The sequence below is a fragment of the Schistocerca gregaria genome, chromosome 7 (assembly GCF_023897955.1).
Source record: "Schistocerca gregaria isolate iqSchGreg1 chromosome 7, iqSchGreg1.2, whole genome shotgun sequence".
Lineage (NCBI taxonomy): Eukaryota > Metazoa > Arthropoda > Insecta > Orthoptera > Acrididae > Schistocerca > Schistocerca gregaria.
This window is the reverse complement of record NC_064926.1, coordinates 558043930-558067602: the sequence shown is the minus strand read 5'-3', so window position 1 is coordinate 558067602 and position 23673 is coordinate 558043930. Positions and strand designations below refer to the sequence as shown.

The window sequence follows — 23673 nt, the reverse complement described above, 5'->3', positions numbered from 1 at the left end:
ACGTTTCCTGGCAGACCAACATGACCAGGGACGCACCAAAACATGACATTGGCTCCAACAAAAGTGAGCAAGTGACAATTTTCCTGTACCCACTGAACTAAGGGATGAGCAGTGTACAGCGCACAGAGACTTTGGAGGCCGCTGAGTGAGTCTGAGCAGAGGACACAATTGGGAAGGCTGTGTCGCCGGATGTACTCCGTGGCCTGATACAAGGCGAAAAGCTTTGCTGTAAATACTGAGGAGTGGGCCGGAAGCCGATATCGAAAGACACTGGTGACAATGACAAATGCACACCCAACCCCATGGTCAGTCCGAGAACCATCAATGAATACAAAGGTACTATCACTAAATTCCATGCAAAGGTTGTGAAACTGAAGGCAATAGACTGAGGCTGGAGTAGTGTCCTTAGAAAGCGAATGAAAGCCAAGGTTAACATAGGACGCTTCATGAAGCCAAGGTGGTGAAGGGTTCCCACCCATGGGTAAAGTTGTGGGCAGTGTGAAGTTCAGCCGCCGTAGTAAGTGGCGAAAGCAGACTCCAGGAGGTAACAGAGAAGAGGGACGAGCCCCATACTGACAATCGAAGGAATCATCAAAGGAGGCATAGGAAGGGTGGCCACGCATGGCAGACAAACGGCATGCATACCTGCTGAGGAGAAAGTCACGGCAGTAGGACAGTGGTAGTTCAGCAGCTTTGGCATACAGACTCTCAACTGGGCTGGTGTAAAAGGCGCCGTAGCCAAACAGATGCCACAATGATGGAGAGTGTTGAGACGGCGTACAAGGGATGGGCATGCAGATGCATAAACAAAGCACCCATAGTCAAGTTTCAAACAGACAAGGGACCGGTACAAATGGAGGAGGGTGGTTCGATCGGCACCCCAAGAAGTACCATTGAGGACACATATGACATTGAGGGACTGTGTACAGCGGGCTGCCAGATAAGAGACATGGGAGGACCAAGGGAGTATCCTATTGAGCATGAGTCCCAGGAATTTCGTAGTGTCAACGAACGGTAGGGCAACAGGCCCAAGATGTAGAGATGGTGGGAGAAACCATTTGCGCCGCCAGAAATTCATACAGATGGTTTTGTCAGTGGAAAAGCGAAAGCCATTGGTGATGCTTCAGGAGTGAGGACGATCAAGACAGTGCTGAAGATGATGCTCAGTGAAACAGGTCCATGGAGAACTGCAGTAGATGGTAAAATCATCGACAAAAAGGAAGCCGCAGACACCCGGCGGGAGACAGGCCATGATAGGGTTCATGGCGATAGCAAAGAGCATGACGCTCAGGACGGAACCCTGAGGCACACGATTTTCCTGAATAAAGGTGCCTGACAAGGCAGAACCCATAGGCATCTTGAAACTTCGTTTTGTCCAGCAGGCGTCAAAAAGAACAGACCACTCAAGACAATGAGCAAGCTGGGCAGTACAAAAGGATAGGTCCAAATGGGAACAGGTGTGCAAGGAATCAGAAAGAAAAGTGGGTGCACCAGTGTTAAGGCAGAAGAGGTCGAGGTTAAGAATATCAACCAAGAGGGCACCTTTCTGGCTGGTCCTGGGAGAACCCCAAAGGGGATGGTGCTCATTAAAGTCACCGAGTAGCAAAAACGGTGGAGGTAGCTACCCAATAAGCTGAAGGAAGTTGGCCATGGTGACATCGACAGACGGAGGTACATAATTGGTACAGAGGTGGAAGGTCAAAACGAATCTGTAAGTAATGTGGAAGTTCAAAGTGGTCTTGAGGGTACAATTTTGTTTCCTGAAGGCAAAGCACAAGTGGATGCTGCGATGCGAGAAGCAGCCACAAATCCTCTTTGTGGAACCGAAGGCCATGAACGTTCCATTCGATGACGGTCATGAGGAGGAAGAGATGTAGGGTTGTCAACTCAATGTCTGCTGAGGGACAGGCGGTGGAGAGTCACTACTACTGGGCAATAAAGCAGGAGGATCCTGCTCCATGGGGTCCAAATAAGCATCGGCATGCTTGTGCGGTCAGTCGGTGGAGTCCAACACCGAAAAAGGGTTGGTGGTGCGCACCTGCGAGACTGAGGCCGACCGGGCTAAGCGACCACGTGGCGACACCATCGAGCAGGATCTTCCAGTTGGTGAAGAGAAAGACCGTTAGTCTTTAGAGGACTTTTTCGAGCCCTTCTGGGTAGAGGAAGACTCTGATGGTGTTTGGCTGGAGGAGCGGAGGAAGTCTTCTCAGGAGTACTCCTTCTGGCCTTTCCTGCCTCCAGTTGTGTAGTGGGTAGCTCTGCCCCTTTAGAGGGGGGGGTGGCAATTCTACCTTGACACTGGGAGACTTCACAACCTCAGAGCGAAATTTGAGGTTGCATGTCCATGTAGCCATGTCCTTCATGGAGGAGGAGTAACAAGAACTGAACTATAAGTGCCAGTAACTTGTGAGCTACTGGGTAAGGCACTTTTTCTTTTACCCGAATCTCTTGAGCAGACAGCTCACCTAGATACATGGGACAATCCCGGGAGGAGGCGGCGTGGCCGCTATTGCAGTTGATACAGGGGGGAGAAGGAGGTGGACATTCGCGCTTGTGTGCATCCCTGCCACAGGTTCTGCATTTGGTTGGGTGTCGACAAGATGTTCGAGTGTGACTGAACCGATGAAACTGGCAACAGCGCATGGGCTTTGGAATGTACGGCCAGCTTGTGATTATTTTGTAGCCTGCTTTAATCTTGGATGGCAGCACCACCCTATCAAAGGTGAGGAAAAGAGTGCGGGTGGGTACCAAGGAGGAATCGACCTTTCTCATTACGACACAAACAGTGTAGCTGTGGAGAAGCAAGACAGCAAGTGGTTGTTGTGCTTGAGCATCAGAAGCCATCTTCAAAAGCAAGGTGTCATTCTGTAAACGAAAGCAGGATTTCACAGGGCCAGCAATTGCGTCAACTTTCTAAATAATAAACGGATTGGCCGTGGCGAAGGACAGATCGTCTTCAGTACATGATACCACAAGGAACCGCAGTGCAGTGGGAAGAATCTTCAAATCAGTAGCCTCATTACGTTTACGTTTCGTCAATGTCGAGGGAGAGGTTGAGTGACTCATTGTGAGGAAATACTCCACGATTGCCAGCACCTCCAATGGCGCGCTCCTTCCAACTGCGGCCCCCTACAAAAGGGGGCATGCAATCTAAGGCAATCACCCATGCCTGGGCCTGGCCTGTACCAGGGGGGATGTGCGAACCCTACCTGTCGACCAGGGGCTGGAACCCAGTCATCTTTTATGCATAAAACACGTGAGCCGGCCTTCTGGAGTGCACATAGAGGAAGAAGAAAAAAATGCCAAAGTGGAGGAACGAGAGGAGAAGGGAAGCAAAGAAAGGAGAAAGGAGCCAAAAAGAAAGTTGAGACTGTGCATAGGTCAGCAACAGAATGCAGAACATTCTTAATGGCTGGGGGCCATTGGTAGCCAAGCACGAACCCACCAAAGAGTGACGAGCCCCTTTCAGGTCAACCATTCCTTTCTTTTCCTTATGTTAGCATAAAGGTACCTCATCTAGTCACCGGTAATCATATAGGATAGGAATGGGTGGTGTTGCTCATGAGCCAATTTATGATGAGCAAGGAGATATGCACAATGGCCACCCGCTGATTTTTGTGATTTTGGCTTAGAATGTGCACTACCTATACAACTGATTTTTTGAACCTTCCCCATTGCATGCAAATGTCACACGACAGTGGAATGAACACAATTCGTCACATTTACCAATTCTCGAGGACACTGGCATGGATCATTAATGTGTTTAAACAATCTTCATCAAACCACAAAGGACTTCCTGAACATGAAGAGTCACCTACATTAAAAATGATTCTCTTTAAAATGAGAAATACATTTTCTTGTCATACTCTGTCCAATGGCATTATCCCCATATGTGGCACAATGTTTTGGCTGTCTCCGCTGCTGACATCCCTCTATTGAATTCAAACAGACGAATACGTCAGAAATATTGTGATTTCTCCACTTGACACTCCATTTTCTAGCATCCACAGCTCCACTTGCTATTTCCAAAAGTCAAAATAACAATACGTAAATTCAAATAGCAACAGTGAACTACAAATGAAAAATGACAATCAATCAATAAACCTGTAACAACTGGAATACGAGAAACAATCTTATGGTCAGGAGAAAATTTAAAACATATGACAGTGTAAAGAAAAGAAGAAGGTCAACAGGCAATTCAATTTCTTTTATTAATGAAAGGTTATTCTGTAATCTGCTGTTATGTTGAACATCTTTTAATCATCTGTTCTTTAGAAACAAATAAACCCCTGATCCTTTAACAAATCTAACTCCCATGTATTAAATAGCTTTAAACACCTGATTACTTTACAAATGACTTGATGTGTTAAATGTTTGGTGTTAAGGATGTAAGCAAGAAAAAGTTCAGAAAATGTTTGGAATTATGCTTAAAGTTTGTTGGAAGCACTAAGTGCTGTCATTATGAAACATTGGATGAAAAATAGTCTGGGTAATTTGTGCTCCCTTTTAAGCAAAAGCTAGTTTTTCAGACATAGAAATGTTTATGACATCTCACTATCTGTAAACTGTGTTGAAAATAGAATCAGCAATACAGAAATAATAAAATGTCATGCCTGATGCTGAAGTTTGATTACATGAACAGCAAATATTTGGTCAGTCATAAACTGTTGTCTTTTCATCATTTTGTGGATGGTATCACAGAAAAAGTTTCTTAGAGCTTTGAAATTATGTGTAAAGTTTGTCAAAAGCTCCTAAGTGCTCTCACTTTCAGAAACTGGATGAATATAGCCTGTGTATCATCATGGTGTCACTTTTTAACTGTAATACCTGGCTTATTGTGTTAAACTTTTAATATAACATTATACCCCTCAATGAGTAGATTATGACAGCAATGTAAAGTTTTAAACTCCGTCAACAATTATGCAAAATATTAAAAATAAAATTTTTGGTAGAACTGGAAGCTGTTAAATAGGCACCCTACAATTGATATCAGGTTCTGGGTTAGTTGCATAGTAGTACAAATTTGTTTTTCGAAACTTGGTAAAACTCTTAGTCCAGCTGACACGACATATTGAGAGTTTAATCATCTAAACTGTAAACTGTGGCAATAAATATGTATGCTTGCATGCTTCAGTCAGTCGACCTTGGTGGCACAAAAAATATATGTAATGTATGATCTGTGTCAAGTCAAATGTTTACCTTCCCACTGACATGGTACACCACCCTTCACGACTCTTCCTCGTGGATTACACTGAACATGACTTTGCACATGGTATAGAAATATCTGCATATTGTTGAAAGCTCTGTCACAGTCAGCCCAATAACACATATATTCCTCTCCATCAGGTATTGTGTTTCTACCTTCACCATCATATTTACATACCTGAAACAGCATTAATGGATATCTGCAATCAAATTTCTAATTACAGGACATAATAATAGTCACAAATATATTTCTCTCTCTGAATGGAACTGAGAAAACAAAAAGCTATAATGTGTGTGTGTGTGTGTGTGTGTGTGTGTGTGTGTGTGTGTGTGTGACACACACACACACACACACACACACACACACACACACACACACACACACACACAATTTAAAGCACAGCAATAAATCCACAAGAATTACTTAATGCATTTCAAGTTCTGGAACTCTTTTTGGCAAAGGAGGAATATACACAAGGTATTTCGAACAACCCTGTAAAATAAAATCCACATGTGTCAGATCTGGAGATTTAATGAGTAGATATTAAGTCTAATTTGTCCTTAGTAAGGAGTATCCAGCCACCGCAGCGAGCCATTACTCGCAGGACCACCATTGCTAAAATATCTTCCTGTTCCTAAAATTAAACAATGGAAAATCCACGATAGAATGTAACAATATTATGAGAAGGAAACTTGCTACTCAGCATATAGTGGAGAAGCTGAGTCACAGATAGGCACGACAAAAAGATTCTCACAATTATAGCTTTCGGCCTTAAGGCCTTTGTCAACAATAGACACACACACACACACACACACACACACACACACACACACACACACACGCAAATGCAACTCACACATGATTGCACTCTCAGGCAACTAAAATTGTGTTCTAAGATGACCCATCATCCTGATTACAGGATTGTGTTCAAAATGTCTAAACAGACCCCGAATTGGAGTTTCACGATCTTGTGAGTAATAGTATGGAAGTTATTAATGTTTTATTAAAATTTGATTGACACTGAGCCAGACTCTGGATTAAAGCTATGGACACAAAATAGGATATGAACGTCTGGAATTAGTGCCATTTTATGACCGGATTAGTATTTTTTGTATTATTTCTGTGTTTCTGTTTTGGATCATATCACTGAAGTTCAAACAGTATCAAGTTTGGTTGCTAAGCCAAATTACAGTGTAGACTTTGTTATAGATCACCCCCCTCACTTTCTCCACCCATAGGATCAAATTAAGGAGCAAATCTCCAAGTTCATGTAAGTTGTCAGTACATGAAATTATAACACAAAAGTAATAACAGATAAAAATAAAATGTTTATGAAACCAAAAAAAGTCAAGCCATAAGATTAAATAAACGCAATCAGTAATATAACATAAGAATCAGCTTAAGTTTCCAAAGAACTCCTCAACAGAATAGGAGGAGTGGCCAATGAAGAAACTCTTCAGTTTTGATTTGAAAGTGTGTGGATTACTGCTAAGATTTTTGAATTCTTGTGGTACCTTCCTGAAAACAGATGCTGCGATATACTGCACACCCTTCTCCACAAGAGTTAAGGAAGTCCGATCCAAATGCAGGTTGGCTTTCTGCCTAGTATTAACTGAGTGAAAGCTGCTTATTCTTGGGAATAAGCTGATATTGTTAACAAGGAACACCAGTAAAGAATATACATGTTGAGAGGTCAATGACAGAATACTCAGACAAGTGAACAGGAGTTTTGAGGTTCGCAAACTTACCCCACTTTTTGCCTAAACTGCCCATTTCTGAGCCAAAAATATCCTTTGAGAATGGGATGAGTTACCCCTAAATAAAATACCATACGACATAAGAGAATGAAAATAAGAAAAGTAGACTAATTTTCGTGTCGAGCGATCACTTGCTTCAGACACCATTCAAATAGGAAAAATGGCAGCATTAAGTCTCTGAACAAGATCCTGAACGTGGGCTTTCCACAACAGTTTACAATATTTCTGAACACTTAGAAATTTGAACTGTTCAGTTTCACTAATCATATGCCCATTCTGTGAAATTAAAACATCGGGTATTGTTGAATTGAGTGTTAGGAACTGTAAAAAATGAGTCTTACTGTGATTTAGTGTTAAGTTTATTTTCTACAAGCCATGCACTGCACTATTTGAAACAGAGTCAATGTTGCACACAACATCCTTTACTACCAAGCAAGTGTCAGCAGCAAACAAAAATATTTTAGAGTTGTCCATAATACTAGAGGGCATATCATTTGTTTTTGACGTAGTTTAAAAAACTATCTATTGCCACTGGATTAAGTTTCCTCCATAGTTTGTAATTATATGTGACATTTGTTTGAGTACAAAAGCCTTTTAGTGTTAAAATTTGTGCATCATGGTATGAATGGCCACTCACCCTTTTACTAACAGAAGACCCATCTAATAACAAAGAATGAATAATAATATTGTCTACAGATGTGCTACTTTTCCCCTGCACCCTAGTTGGGGGATGGGGGGGGGGGGGGGGCGGCAATTTGCAGATCGTATGAACTTAGGAGATCTACCAACATCCCTTTGTTGCACAATCATATACAAAATTAATACTGAAGTCACCACATATAGCTAATTTCTGGTGCTTCCTATGAAGTGAATCAATGACCCTCTCTAGCTTGAGCAGAAGTCAGAGTTAGGGGAAATATACACAACAACAATTAGAAGTTTAGTTTCACTATATTCAACTGCCCCACCACAACATTCAAACATCTGTCCACTGCAGTGCCATGATACATGTATGGACTTAAACAGAATACTGTTTTTTACCTGCATGGCCATTCCCTCACTCTGAAAGGAACTTCTTGAAAAACAGCCAGCTAATCAGTAGCCTGGTAAAGGAAGCCTCTGAATTGTCAAATTATTTAAGTGGTGCTCTGATATACCAATAAATTCATATTCAATCTATAAGCAGTTCATTAACTTTATCTCTAATACCTCATATTTTGATGAAATATGCTAATTGCTTCTCCACTTGGAAATCAGCTGACTTCACAATAAAAAAGGTGCAGCTCTAACACCAACTACTACAGGAATTTTTTCACGAGTGATCCCACCACCACCCCCTACACTGTCACCTATAAGCTTTGCCAGCCTCCTCTTCCCATACCTATTGAGGTGCAGACCATGCCCGGCGAAACCCAATCCACCGACAGACTCAACTGGAACTGCAATGTGACACACGCCCTCCACCAGCAGTGCCCTCTCCAGCCCCATATTAACATGCCTAACAGCCATATTAAGATGAGGCCGATCATGACACTGAAAACGTTGCACGAAATGCACATTAGTGCCACCTCTCAAGACTATTCCCTGCTCCACATACTGTCACCACCTGATCCTCTTCCGTGAAAGTCCTACGTAACTCCCCTACGCTGACAGTCACCTGAGCCAACGCTGCACTAGACTTCACAATGTTGGTGACCTGGTACTCTCCAACACTTCCTGCAACTGCTGGCCCACAACTCTAATGTGTGAACTACCTAGCAGCAAAACCTGTTAGACTTTGCAACTGACTTCGACCTCCCAACTGCTGAGGACTGCTGCACGTTTCCTACACCTACAGCTACAGCTACAAGAGGCTCCTCTCAACTCAACCCTGACAGACTGCATATACACAAAGCACAACTGTCTGAATACCTCCTCCTCGTAGCTGCCTTCTTGCAACTGCCAGTTCCCATTCCCCAGCACCCTCCTCAACCTATCTAGTTCCTCGTTCGTGTATTGTAACTGCACCTGAATGGCACAGATATTATGCTCCTGCTACTCTATCAACTCATTTCTACAACCGATTATGCATTCCCAGAAGAGGATCTCGCTAGAATGCCCACTGGCTTCCTCACTGCATTCCCCCAATGAAAATACTTTGAACAAATCCCACATCGTAACCCACTACCTACAAATCTACGACACAGCCTACACTTCTCAGTCATGGTGAAATTTTAGTCATGGATATTAAAAACAAAGATTCCAAGACTTACCAAGCGGGAAAGTGCCGGTAGATAGGCACAATAAATAAAAAACACAAACACACACACACAGAATTTCTAGCTTTCGCAACTGACGGTTGCTTCTTCAGGAAAGAGGGAAGGAGAGGGAAAGACGAAAGGATGTGGGTTTTAAGGGAGAGGGGGTAAGGAGTCATTCCAATCCCGGGAGCAGAAAGACTTACCTTAGGGGGAAAAAAGGACAGGTGTACACTCGCACACACACATACCCATCCGCACATACACAGACACAAGCAGACATTTGTAAAGGCAAAGGCTTTCGCAACCAACGTTTGCTTCTTCAGGCAAGAGGGAAGGAGAGGGAAAGATGAAAGGATGTGGGTTTTAAGGGAGAGGGTAAGGAGTCATTCCAATCCCGGGAGCGGAAAGACTTACCTTGGGGGGGAAAAGGATAGGTATATACTCGCGGGCGCGCGCGCACACACACACACACACACACACACACACACACACACACACACACACACACACACACACATCCATACATATACAGACACAAGCAGACATATTTAAAGGCCTTTAAATTTCTGAACTGTAGCCTTTCTCCTAAACCTCTCTTCTCCTTTTCCTTCACCCCTCTTCCTTCCCCTTCAACTCTTCGACTAGAAAGAAAGGGTACTAGCTCCAAAAATTTGCAAAAAGTTAAATCTTTCTCTGTGTGTTTTCCTGCTTCTGCTTGGTGAATAGAACTTTTTTAACTATCCATTTATATTATATTGTCAATAATTGATTATTTTCATTGTGATACTTAAGATTATGTTGCAGAGCACACCCCACGAAACATCTGGGGAGAAACCCACCTCTATCATGGAAGAGTTGCCAAGTTCATTTTATGCATTGTGGAGAATATATGTTAAGAGTTGGTAGACTTATCTGTTATATGGGGATTGATTGGTTGCACCTGGGAAACTGTACAGTTTAATGGAATGTAAGAAATACCTGGTGGAGTTTACAAGTACTTTTCTCACTGGAGATCAGTTGTAACTTACGATATGTTATCTATTCTTTTTCTTACGTAAATTGCTGAACAAAATGAACACAGTAATAAGAGAATGACTGGTAGATATACTCACCAGTTTCTTGAGTAAAATACATGGAAATATGAAGATGGACCAGATGTCCAGAAGGTAGTGATGACTAAGAGGTGGTTATAAATAACAGAACAGTTGTCTTGGGTATAAAAATTGCAACAAAAGGACTTTGTGAAGAAGAGATATGGAAATAATGAGTAATTACAGAGACTTGCAATTTTCAAATAAAAATGTATGAAATTTAGCATAAGCTGTTCTCAGTTTTTTAAAGTATATAAGTAATGCAAAAGAAAGAATTACTTTCCATGTTTACCAAATTAAGTGTAAAGTCACTAGTAAAATAGTTAAAGATATTTTTATTTGTTTAGACAATTGAGTGGTCATGACATGCTTCACATAAGTGGGAGGATACGAGGGAAAATTTACTACTTTGGAAAAAGTGATGTGTTATTCCCTCTGTCTGCCTATCCGACGAAGAATGGTTGTGACCTTGTGGAAGCATCTTGTTCTTTTAGTAAGTGTGTGTTCTTGGATCACATATTGTGCAGGAAGTTTTCTGTTTCTTTTGTGCATGTCACAAGAGTGAAACTGGATGCAGTGTACACTATGTGATCAAAAGTATCCGGACACTCCAAAAAACATACATTTTTCATATTAGGTGATTCTCGGGGGAATATGGCATGGGATATCTGTTTGTGAAGGCATCCATCAGACCTTCAGCACACTGGGCAAGCGAGTTCTTGTCACTGCAGATACATCGTCCACAGGTGGCTAAGCTGTATTGCGTGATTTTTTGATGTGGGAGGGATGGCAGCTGTCAATGTGCTGGTGCTGATGTGGTTAGTGGGTTTAATGTGGGCGGATGTGAGGATGGAGCGATCACAGAGATGGATGTGAACGTTCAGTGAAGTGGCACATTGGGTAGAAGAGGAGCAGGTGAAGTGGATGGGAGAAAATGTGTTGAGGTTGTAAAGGAATGGGGATAGGGTGTCTTGTCCCTGAATCAAGATCGCGAAGATCTGGGCCTGAAACACACTGGAGTTTTGGCGCTTTTGGAGGCTAGGAAGGTTTTTTCTAGATGACCCATAGACAGATTGGCACAAGAGGGTGCCATGTGGGTGCCTATGGCTGTACCATAAATAGGTTCAGATAGCTTCCCTTCAGAGGAAAAGTAGTTGTGAGTCAGGGTGCAGTTAGTAGGGTGTATTAAGGACTGAGATGGTGGGTCTGGAGACTGTAGGATGGATGAGAGTGGTAGCATTTGATAGCAGTACGGCCATGGGCATAAAGGATGTTAGTGTACAGGGCGGTGGCAACAACAATGACATGTAGGGATTGAGGAGTTGAAATGGTGGGGATGGTGAAAACTTGGTGAAGGAAATGGTTAGTACGATGTGCATTCAAGTTCTAAGGCCTCCGATTTTTTTTCTCCGGACTGGAAAAAGATAGAAACATGCACATTGTTTTAAAATGAGGCAGCGTTCATTGTCAATACATCCCAGAGATGGCAGCACCGTACGGCAAATGGAATTTTACCGCCAGCGGCGAGAATGATAACTGTTTTAAATACTTAAAATGGCGACGGTTTCCTTACTTGAACAGCGTGCAATCATTCGTTTTATGAATTTGCGTGGTGTGAAACCAATTGAAATTCATCAACAATTGAAAGAGACATGTGGTGATGGAGTTATGGCTGTGTCGAAACTGCTTTCGTGGGTGCAACAGTTTAATGAAGGCAGAACATCGTGTGACAACAAACCGAAACAACCTCAGGCTCGCGAAAGCTGGTCTGACGACATGATCAAGAAAGTGGAGAGAATTGTTTTGGGGGATCGCCGAATGACTGTTGAACAGATCACCTCCAGAGTTGGCATTTCCGTGGGTTCTGTGCACACAATCCTGCATGACGACCTGAAAATGCGAAAAGTGTCATCTAGGTGGGTGCCAGGAATGCGGACGGACAACCACATGGCTGCCCGTCTGGCATGTTGCCAAGCAATGTTGAAGAGCAACAACAGCATGAATGGGATTTTCTTTTCGTCAGTTGTGACAATGGATGAGACGTGGATGCCATTTTTCAATCCAGAAACAAAGCGCCAGTCAGCTCAATGGAAGCACACAGATTCACCACCACCAAAAAAATTTCAGGTAACCGCCAGTGCTGAAAAAATGATGGTGTCCATATTCTGGGACAGCAAGGGCGTAATCCTTACCCACTGCATTCCAAAGGGCACTACAGTAACAGGTGCATCCTACGAAAATGTTTTGAACAACAAATAACTTCCTGCATTGCAACAAAAACGTCCGGGAAGAGCTGTGCGTGTGCTGTTCCACCAAGACAATGCACCCGCACATCAAGCTAATGTTACGCAACAGTTTCTTTGTGATAACAACTTTGAAGTGATTCCTCATGCTCCCTACTCACCTGACCTGGCTCCTAGTGACTTTTGGCTTTTTCCAACAAAGAAAGACACTCTCCGTGGCCGCAAATTCACCAGCCATGCTGCTATTGCCTTAGCGATTTTCCAGTGGTCAAAACAGACTCCTAAAGAAGCCTTCGCCGCTGCCGTGGAATCATGGCGTCAGTGTTGTGAAAAATGTGTATGTCTGCAGGGCGATTACGTCAAGAAGTAACGCCAGTTTCATCGATTTCGGGTGAGTAGTTAATTAGAAAAAAAATTGGAGGCCTTAGAACTTGAATGCACCTCGTATTTTGACCTCCCACAACACAGAAACTAACCACTTCCTTCACCAGCTTCCCACCATCCCCACCCCTTTACCTCTTGGAATCCTAATAATCACTATTTATGCCATCTCCCTGTACACGAATATAGTTCATGTTCATGGTCTTGCCACTACCTCTCCCATCATCCTGCAGACTCGAAGCTCGCCACCCCAGTCCTTAAACATTCTACCAATTATATCCTGACTCTCAATGACTTTTTCTTTGAAAGGAAGGTAAGCAAACCAATCTCGGGCGCAGCTGTGGGCACCCACAAGGCAACCTCCTATACCAATCTGTCTATGGGCCATATCGACAAAAACCTTTCTAGCCTCCAAAAACTTTCAATCCCCAATCTGTTTCAGGTCCATATCTTGATTCACAACCTCAACACATTCTCTCCCATCCACTTCACCTGCTTCTCTTCTGTTCAATGTGCCACTTTACTGAAAGTTTACATCCACCACTGTGATGGCCCCATCCACACCTCTGTCCACATTAAACCCACTAACCACTATCAGTAGATGCATTTTGACAGCTTCCACCCCTTCCACATCAAAACATCCCTTGACACAGCCTAGCCACCCCTACCTCCCGATCACAATGTAGCCCACCTGCTGGAGCCTAGCCACCCCTACCTCCCGATCACAATGTAGCCCACCTGCTGGTACATTGTAGGGGTAGTGTGTGTGTGTGTGTGTGTGTGTGTGTGTGTGTGTGTGTGTGTGTGTGTGTGTGTGTGTTTCAAAAGTTTTCTTTCTTTCTGTGTGTGTTTTTCGATGATTTGACACTTCTGCTTTTCGGTGAGTGGTCTCCTTTATCCTTTAATCCAAAAGCATTTACAGCCTACCAGAACTTTCCTACAGACTATATAATGTGATTGCACTTATGTCACTCTTCAGTGAATTGTGATGTTTGATTATTGTGATTATAGTGAAAACTGTAAATGAGTATTTCTTGGTGGGGTGCTATAATTAAACAACATTGTTTGAAAAGTTTATTTGATAAACCATTGCCTTGCCTTACTGGAAGATTTAAAGAATGTTTAATGAATACAAATGGTCTATATAATTACAATAATTGAAGCAGACAATGATAATACTGTTTATTAATCCTTCACTATATGAACATATTGGACTTATACAGGAATTAATAATTTCAAAATATTAAAATGTTGATCTAGCATTACTGGTCATAATTAACCCACAAACCTGGGTCAAAAGCAGATCTCCCAGGCCTTTACATCCAATTCTGGTGCTGCTGATACCGCCAGAAAACAGGTTAGGAGTACATTTTTTATCACTCAGTATTATCCTGGTTTCAATGTATTAATCAGCTACTTCGACAAGACTACGACTACCTAACATCATGCCCTGAAATGAGGCCCACAACACCTAAAATGGCTTTTCTGTGCATCCCAAAACTCTGCAATAGCCTGGTCAGACCCTACGATCCTTCAGCATCTATTTCCCAACCACATGGCTCCTACTCCTGTGACCATCCTCGCCATGTGACTTGCCCTATGCACCCTCCTACCTGTACCAAACCTATAACTGGCAAAACATATACCATCAAAGGGATCTGTGAAATGGCACATTGTGTACCAGCTGTTATGGAAACACTGTACGGCCTTTTACATTGGTATAACTAACACTAGTATCAGTTACGATGAATACAAATGGCAGTTACGACGAATACGAATGGACATAGACAAAGGATGTACACTGACAACACACAATATCCTGTTGCAGAGCATGCCCTACAACATGACAGTTGTGATCACGGTGCCTGTTTCGCCACACTTGCCATTTCGATTCTTTCCCCAAACACTAGCTTCCCAGAACTCTGCTGGTGGGAACTGACATTTGCAACGTGCCCTGGATTCTCGCCACTCATATGGCCTTAACTTTTGTTATATTTCTTTGGTCTGGTGATTTCTTCTCGGTACCCATTCTTTTCTTCACTCTCTTTCAGTTTTCTGTATCTTTTATTTTCTTACCTCCTGTCTTGTGACTGCAAAGCCGGCGAGCCCTGTTCAAAGTTCCCTTGTGAGGTGGAAGAAGCACGTGAGAACTGTGCTAGGGAAGGCAAATGGTTGACTTCAGTTTATTGGGAGAATTTTAGGAAAGTGTGTTTCACCTGTAAAGGAGATTGCATATAAGATGCTGATGCAACCTATTCTTGAGTACTGATAGTGTGTTTGAGATCTGTACAAAGTCGGATTGAAGGAAGACATCAAAGCAATTCAGAGGAGGGCTGCTTACAACACACAAGTGTTACGGAGATGTTTTTGAACTCAAATGGAAACCCCTAGAGGAAAGGCAACATTCTTCTTGAGAAACACTATTGAGAAAATTTAAAGAACCAGCATTTGAAGCTGATTGCTGAATGATTCTACTGCCGCCAACATACATTGTGCCCAAGGACCACAAAGATAAGATACAAGAAAATTAGGGCTCATACGGAAGCATATAGACAGTCATTTTTATCTCACTCAGTTGGCGAGTGGAACAGGAAAGGAAATGACTAGTTGTGATACAGGATACCCTCCGCCATGCACTGTGTGATGGCTTGCGGAATATCTATGTAGATGTAGAAGAAATTTTTGAAGCATCTTTCGTGAGTTGTACAACAAAATATCCTAAATTAGAAAAAATTATACAGAGACAATTTTATAGATAGGGAGATGCGCTTTGGACTACAGAGACGGTACAAGATCTCCGATCCACTTTTAAGAAAAAAATACAGGGATTGGATAGATGCTCAAGTTGGGTAGCAACAAGCGATTGAAAATTTCTCAGGCAAATGCTTGACCGTTATCCAACAGGCATTTTGCATGTGCAAAAGGGAAAATTATATAAAAGTCAGAACAAGCAGGTCTGGTTTAAGACCCAAGAGATGCCAAACTGAGAGGGCTGCCAGAGGTGCCACAACTGAGAGTTTTCTGTACAATATGTACCATAACTAGTAGAGGCCAGCTGGGGTGATAAGCAGAAAGGGGTGCCCGAAGGTAAGGCTTGTAAACCCTTTGTATCACAATTAGTAGAGAAAACTGACTTGGGTCAAAGTGTACAATGGAAAGGGGAGGGTGAAAGGAGTAGGGCACGTGACAAGTCACTTGTGTAGAAAAATGTTCTTGAATCAGCTGGGAAGATACGAGATCTAGTGTTACTTGCATTCTATGCAAAATACTGAAATATTATAATGAAAGTCATTGAAATTTCCAGACATATGCACATTGTGACAGAAATTAATAATGGCTGTAACAGAATCAAAGCCCTATGAGATTTTGTAAAATGAGAGACAGAGAACAACCAGTCAGTGCACAAGATACTATCAGAAATAAATGGCACTGTTGTGACTGACATTTACAAGTTGTGAGTATTTTAACAATCACTTTCTAAACTGACTTAAAAAATTGGATTACATGGTTCAGTTGAAGGAGCAAGAGTGTAAGTTCAAACTTTCATTCCACAGAACTTTAAGCAATTAGATGTAGCACCAACATCTCTCACTGAAAAATTAAGTACACTAGTTCTCAAAAACAAACGCTATATGGTGTTGATGGAATTTCAAACAGAATTCTTAAGAGTTGTTCTAACTTAATAAGTAATGTCCTTAGCAATATACAAGTAGGTAATGCATCACCAATGCAGGGAATTTTTTCAGACGAACTAAATTTGCCATTGTCAAGCCTTTTTACAATATTGGTGCCAACAAATACTTAAATAATTTTAATCCTGTTTTCTTACTGACATTCTTTTCCAACATATTTAAGTAGCAACAATTTACTTGGAGTCCAGAAGGACAGCTCAACTGATAAAGTTGTTACACATTCAAAAAGATTTTGGGCTTTCAGCTGATCACCTTTAGCTTCCATCCAGTGGATGGAAGCTAACGACGACCGGCTGCAAGCCTGAAATCTTTTTAAATATTTAGTTCGCAGGGAAAATTTCAAATTTCACAAAGTTGTTAAACATTCACTCAACTAATATTACAAACCTTCAATAATAAAATATTGCTAGTTGGTATTTTTGTCACCTTTCCAGGGCACTGGATTCTGTAGATCACATTACTCATGCAGAAAATCTAAAGTTTTGACTTGACAAACAACTAATTTGAGTCATGCTTAACAAATAGAATGCAAGAAGTTGGCTGAATAACTGAAACAATGTTGGAAGGGCAGAAAATTTTGGAGACTGGGGAGGAATCATGATGTAGTAGTGCCATACAATTGAATTTCAGGTCCACTTCGTTCCTTATATATGTGAGTAGTCTTTCACTATTTAGCACTTATCAAGCAGAAACAATACTTTTTACAAATAATACTAGTGTTGTAATAAAACCCACTAGAAAGAAATTAAAAGATGAAATTGTTACAGATGTTTTTCTAAGACTTCTTTAATGATTCTCCCTTAACTTTGAAAAAAAAAAAAATTAAAAAAGGAGCGCTAAAGTTAGTTGACTGCAACAAATAGTAACACAAACATGAGTGCAACAAATAGTAACACAAATAAATGATGTAACACACATACATGAGTCAGTAAACGTGATAGAATGCCTCAAATTTAAGGGTAAGCCTACCGATGAAAACTTTAACTAGAAGAAACATATTACTGAGCTGCTCAAACAATTACATTTAGCTACTTTTCCTCTTTGTATAATTCCTAGCATTGCAAAAAAATGAATCAACCCCTAAACTAATTGCACATTTCCAGTCAATAATGTTTAACAGGATACAGATACCCTCATCTGTATTGCTGAGCATGTTACCTCTTACGAAATTTGCATTGGATTCCTTGCTCTTGAAGTAGGTATCCTAAGAACAAAAAAGGGGTTCACTCAGTACTCTTTCCCCAAAAATTTCTCACTGTTTTCAGCAGTTGTCAGTCTTCTTAATGAATCTGTATATTTACAGTAGCTCTTTAAATATTTAATTTTTCTTCTTCTGAAGGAGATGAAACTACAAAGCTATAGTCCAAGTCCAGCATCGCAATCATCATACTTTCCACTCCACACTGTCCAATTTCTTGATATAAGAATAGTTAGTTTGTTTGTTTTCACATTATAATCTTGGGCTCGTACAGTAATGTATTTAAAATTTAACATTCAATTTGCAGTCTTCTTGGTTACATTTACCTCCTATTTAATCAAAGGCACTCTATTAAAAACAATATACCTAATTATAATGATTCAGTCACTCGTTTTTTTTGCTTTTTCCACCTGAATAACGGTTTCCTAATTTTTCTTCAATACCTGTCACACAAATGGATGGGCAATTGTGGACACGTAATTTGAAATTATATTTATTCTGGTGTGTGTGTGTGTGTGTGTGTGTGTGTGTGTGTGTGTGTGTGTGTGTGTGTGTGTGTTTTTTATAGTGGAGATAAGGAAACAGCCTGAAATTTACCTAGACAACTGTTGAAACTTGCCTAAAATAACAATTTGGTAGTGCACTACACCCATCATCATTAATATGTTGCACTCCCCACCATTAAGTAAACTAGCTCAGTGTTAACCCATAGAAACATATTCTTGTTCTAAGTGTGTTGTTAGTCTAAAGTAGAGAAATTGTCATCTGTGTTTGTTATTTAAACTTTTGTTTTAAGCGACACATAATTAATTTTAATGATGCTGGAGACAGGGAATGAGGTGCGATACCTCTATCATGTAACCACTGCACGACTGATTCTAATGCTCCTGTGTACAGGGCGTCTAGCTACTCTGGGATAACTGGGGTAATTCTGCTGCAACCATACTACAGGAGTAGGTTTCCAGAGTGAGGTCTTACATGGTTTATGTGCCAATCCAGCCTGTGCTTCAGGACGAAGCAGTTCATTCCAGTAGAAGCTGCTGACAGGGTACTCTTTCAGCCACCTGCTCTAGCGTATCCATGTCAGTGGCCACCCATAAGAGAGTCACATGGATGTTTCTGGCTATGTCCTAGTAAGTAGAAGACAGTAAAGTCACACTCTGTTTTTCCAGCTTTCAGGCAAAGCATACAGCCTCATGCCACCATCTTCCATCTCTGATCTGTCTGTCTGGCCACCAGATACTTCAAATGTGATGCACCCCCCCCCCCCTCCTAGTCCTGTACTTCACTGACTAGCACATACCCCTACAGCCTGGATGAGCCATCACATAGTAAGTTTATCTTATTTCTCTCTTTCATTTCAAACTGCCCCTGCCCCCACTATCTTTGATACAGGTTGCCTCCACGCAAGGTACAGACTCTACACTTTTGTTACAGAAGTTTGTATTACCTCCAATACGGCCCCCAAAGGGTGAATGTAAAATTTGGCTCGTGTTCGAGACTGTGTGGCTGGTCAGAACATTTTACGTTGGTACAGGCCAGAAGCTACATCTGCACCTTGCTGTGCAGCCAGGAATGCAGCATGTTAGTGAGTACCATTATTCATGAGCTACAGTCCATCCAGCTCACTGCCTACTCACCTGCAAGCCAGTGCGGGCAGTCTTGTCACGAGTGAACCGAGCCACACTGTGAAGTTCCGCGTGATATGAGTGCACCGAACCACACTGTGAAGTTCCGCGTGATACGAGTGTGCCCTGGATATGAGTCTGCACCACTGGGGCATGTATCACTGCCGCCAGCACCAGCACTGGCACAGGTTGGGACCCTCCTGTCCCCCAGCACTGACACAAAGTGCCTCGCCACCATCAAGTTATCCACACACATGTTGGGTTCGTGCACTTCCCACGGCCACACCCGGCACCTGGGCATGTTGTTTACCATTGTCACGGTACACCACTGCTCACCAATGTACCCCACCTACTAGTGCCATCATTAAGCCTGACAGCCACCTGTCACTGCGTGCCACTGACAGGCACAGTTTGCAAGCAATAGGTGAACCAATTACACAGCCATCCATATTTGTTGTACTATCGATCATCACATGACCGATCTCACAACCACACTGTGCGTCCACAAAGAAACCTGCAGCCACCTAGCTGCTTGGGCCACAACGACCAGTGTTGTGCTGCCATCACCTAGGCGTACTGTCTTGCTGCCAAATGCAGACATGCGACTAACTACCACCCACTCGTCTGGGGAGCCCACCTTCTCGGGGGGGAGGGGGGAGGGGGGGCTCTGGCTTCAATGCCGGGGTCTTTCTTCCTCGCCACTGTTGCAGCTGGCAGCCACCACCAGACTCACATCAGGCTCACGTGGATGCCGAGCACTTGTGCCCGTGCCACCCACACATGCATAACTGCTGTCACCTGTCAACTGGTGTGTGTTATGCTGCACAGCATCCTGACTGGATAACTACCTGTGAACTTCTGGTAACTAGAGCAACTTTGACCATGAAATTATAGTTTTAAATGGACAATGTTAAGGTGAATTTTCTGTCTTTGTTGTCAGTTGTAATAACACAGAGCAGTGAGCAGACTGGAAAACACTTTATTCTATGGAATTAGTGACTGCACTGAGTAAGCTGTGACACTAATTAGGAAGAGGTTAAGTCTGACTCATTAAGAGTCAACATTTAACTGGTACTTAGAAAACTTAATTGCATTACATTAGACACACTGTTTTGCTTAACAAGTGTGAGGAACAGTACGAAGGACACTGACATGAACTCCATTGTTTACAGATCTATGCTTTTAAGTTGATTCCTGATATCCACTTTTCATACTTAGTTAATGGTTGAGGTGCAGAATATAAGGGAAAATCTGTAGATGTATATTTTTTGGATGTTCTTTCTTATGGGATAAAGTTTTCACCTAATCGCCAGGGGCTTGCACGATTTGAAACTGTGTCCAGAGAGAGCCTCTGCAGGTCATGACTTTTTCTTCCATTTTGTTTTCATGTCATGATCCTACTTCCTTTTATCTTTCCAGCTGATACCTAACCATAACCCTCATGGAAGTAGTGTGTCTTACAGACACTATACTGAACAGACATGAGGGGTTTAAGGCTTTATCCCCCTTTTTGCACACTACACTGTGTTTGCATGTCACTGAAAGCATCCGTGCACCACAAAACTTTAAAACTTACTGAGAAAGTGTTTTATTTCACAACCAGATACAGATGCTATACCAACGTGTTTGTTCTCAAAGGTAAGCCACAAACCATACAGCTTCTCAATTTTGGTAGTGTCTGTTAGAGTTCTGGTGGAAGTAGGCAGTATTAGGCCTGCACATGTCTATAGCTGTCAAACGCGGCTAGCACCTGCTGTCACCTATCAGACTGTTGAATGAAAGAGTTAATCATTCTCCTCCATCTCTTTCATATTTACTTCTCTTATTACTGCATCTGTGTTCAGTGTGTTGCCCTTTGTTCGGTAAGTGTTAAAACTAAATACAACTGATTGACTCAATGCATGTAAGGATAATGTGCTCCAGAGCACAAAGATATAACATGTTGTATTGATAGGATGATACAGAATCCACTCTTACTGGAAAGATAGTGATTTACAGAATGACATATGTGATGTATATTGAGGGAAACAATATGATTAATAATGATTGAGACTATGGTTAATTGTTGTGGTGAAGACAAAGTAAGCACGTTGTATTAGAATATATTGTCTTACACCAGATGACTAATACAATTTGTTATTTTGGGTTACTTTTGACTGTTATATCAGAGTGCAGCAAAATTTGGTAGAGTATTAAGCAAATGTGAAGACTTTTTCTACTATGACTATAAAAATGATGATTAATGTGGAATTATGAGGATATGTTAGTGACACAGACATTATCAGTTCCTATGTAGAAAATTCCAGTATAAATACACCACAAGGACAACCTCCTTCCCACTAGCCTACGTTGCCATTGCCACTGCACTTTCCACTTGTATCTCCTTGCCCATTATGCTACCAATGTGGCCAGCTTGTCACATTGACATTTGTGTAAACATGCAACATTTGCCCCAATATTGTCCTGGATTATTTCTGAATGTAGTATTCCAATATTTTATGGAAAACCAGGTGCATTCCTTATCTTGCCCTTACGAATGATGCTATCCATTTAGTACAACATTCAAGGATTTCACACAATTTTAGTTTTTTGTTTGTACACTTCCATTTTATTTACTGTTTGTAAAGTCTGTTTGTTACTGATAAATATATGGAATTTAGTCAAATTAAGTCGGGTGAGTTTTGCTATTTGGGAAGCAAAATAACTGATGATGGTCAGAGTAGAGAGCATATAAAATGTAGACTGGCAATGGCAAGGAAAGCGTTTCTGAAGAAGAGAAATTTGTTAACATAGAGTATAAATTTAAGTGTCAGGAAGTCATTTCTGAAAGTGTTTGTATACAGTGTAGCCATGTATGGAAATGAAACATGGACGATAAATAGTTTGAACAATAGGAGCTTTCGAAATGTGGTGCTACAGAAGAATGCTGAAGATTAAATGGGTAGATCACATAACTAATGAGGAGGTATTGAATAGGATTGGGGAGAAGAGAAGTGTGTGGCACAACTTGACCAGAAGAAGGGATCGGTTGGTAGGACATGTTCTGAGGCATCAAGGGATCACCAATTTAGTATTGGAGGGCAGCATGGAGGGTAAAAATCGTAGAGGGAGACCAAGAGATGACTACACTAAGCAGATTCAGAAGGATGTGGGTTGCAGTGGGTTCTGGGAGATGAAGAAGCTTGCAAAGGATAGAGTAGCATGGAGAGCTGCATCAAACCAGTCTCAGGACTGAAAACCACAACAACAACAACAACAACAACAACAAATATAGGCAGCTCCTCGATTCGCTTTTATGTGCTACTGTTGTTGAGTAACTATAGGGAGTGAGGCTGGTACGGTATTATTTGTGGAAAAAGTATTTGCAAAGGGCTATGGCAATAATATTTCAACAGGTAAACGATTTTTTAATGTTATTCTGGAATGCATTAATGGACAAGGGAGGGGTTTTGGCTATCCAGTCACTGTAGCTACTGAAGAAACGGTTCAACATTTCGTTAAGAATATATAGATATAAAAATTAAAAATGTTCTCTTGTCCCTTGTTGACATAAACTTCTTTTTATATCTCTTCTACACTGTAATGACAAGTTGGTGTTTCCATCCATTATTACTGGTGTCCTTGAAGATCCTCATGATCATCCAAAATTGTTACAGTGGATATTGGTGGACTGATAAATAAATATTGAAACAATGTTACTCATATTTGGCAGGTGTATAGACATGTCTAATCTCTGAGATCCTAACACAGACAGACAGCTACTAATAAACCAGTAAGTGCTGGATTTCTAATTAATAATCATCTCTGGCACCACTGTCTTACACTGTTGTCACAGATAGTATCCCTATCTATCTGTCAGAGAGTGCGTCTCAGCTGACTTAAAAATTACTGCCACAGATTGTGAGGGTACAATGTACTCTCCAAGTTGTGCACCAATGAGCAAACGTGTTAAGATTATTCTAGAATAAACTATTCAGAGCTTTAATTTATACATTAAGGCTGTTGAAACAATCTCTGTGGGGGACTCCATTCAGCATGCTGACATCAACACAGTATTTGCCTAGAGCCTACAGTTCTGTACAGTACAGCATGAATTTGAATCAGATGTTAGATTCTGTGTGGGAGACACACAACAAAGCTGTATAATCTATGTTGTTGTTGTTGTGGTCTTCAGTCCTGAGACTGGATTGATGCAGCTCTCCATGCTACTCTATCCTGTGCAAGCTTCTTCATCTCC

At 41.6% G+C, this 23673-nt stretch overlaps 1 protein-coding gene across 1 annotated transcript in view; it reads right to left on the bottom strand.

The window, feature by feature from the left end:
* LOC126281736 (histone H4 transcription factor) overlaps positions 1-23673 on the bottom strand; it is an 84303-nt gene that overhangs the window by 30461 nt on the left and 30169 nt on the right. Inside the window, exon 4 of the mRNA XM_049980920.1 lies at positions 5200-5383. Within this exon, the coding sequence (XP_049836877.1) occupies positions 5200-5383 (184 nt within the window). The remainder of the gene's footprint in view (positions 1-5199; positions 5384-23673) is intronic.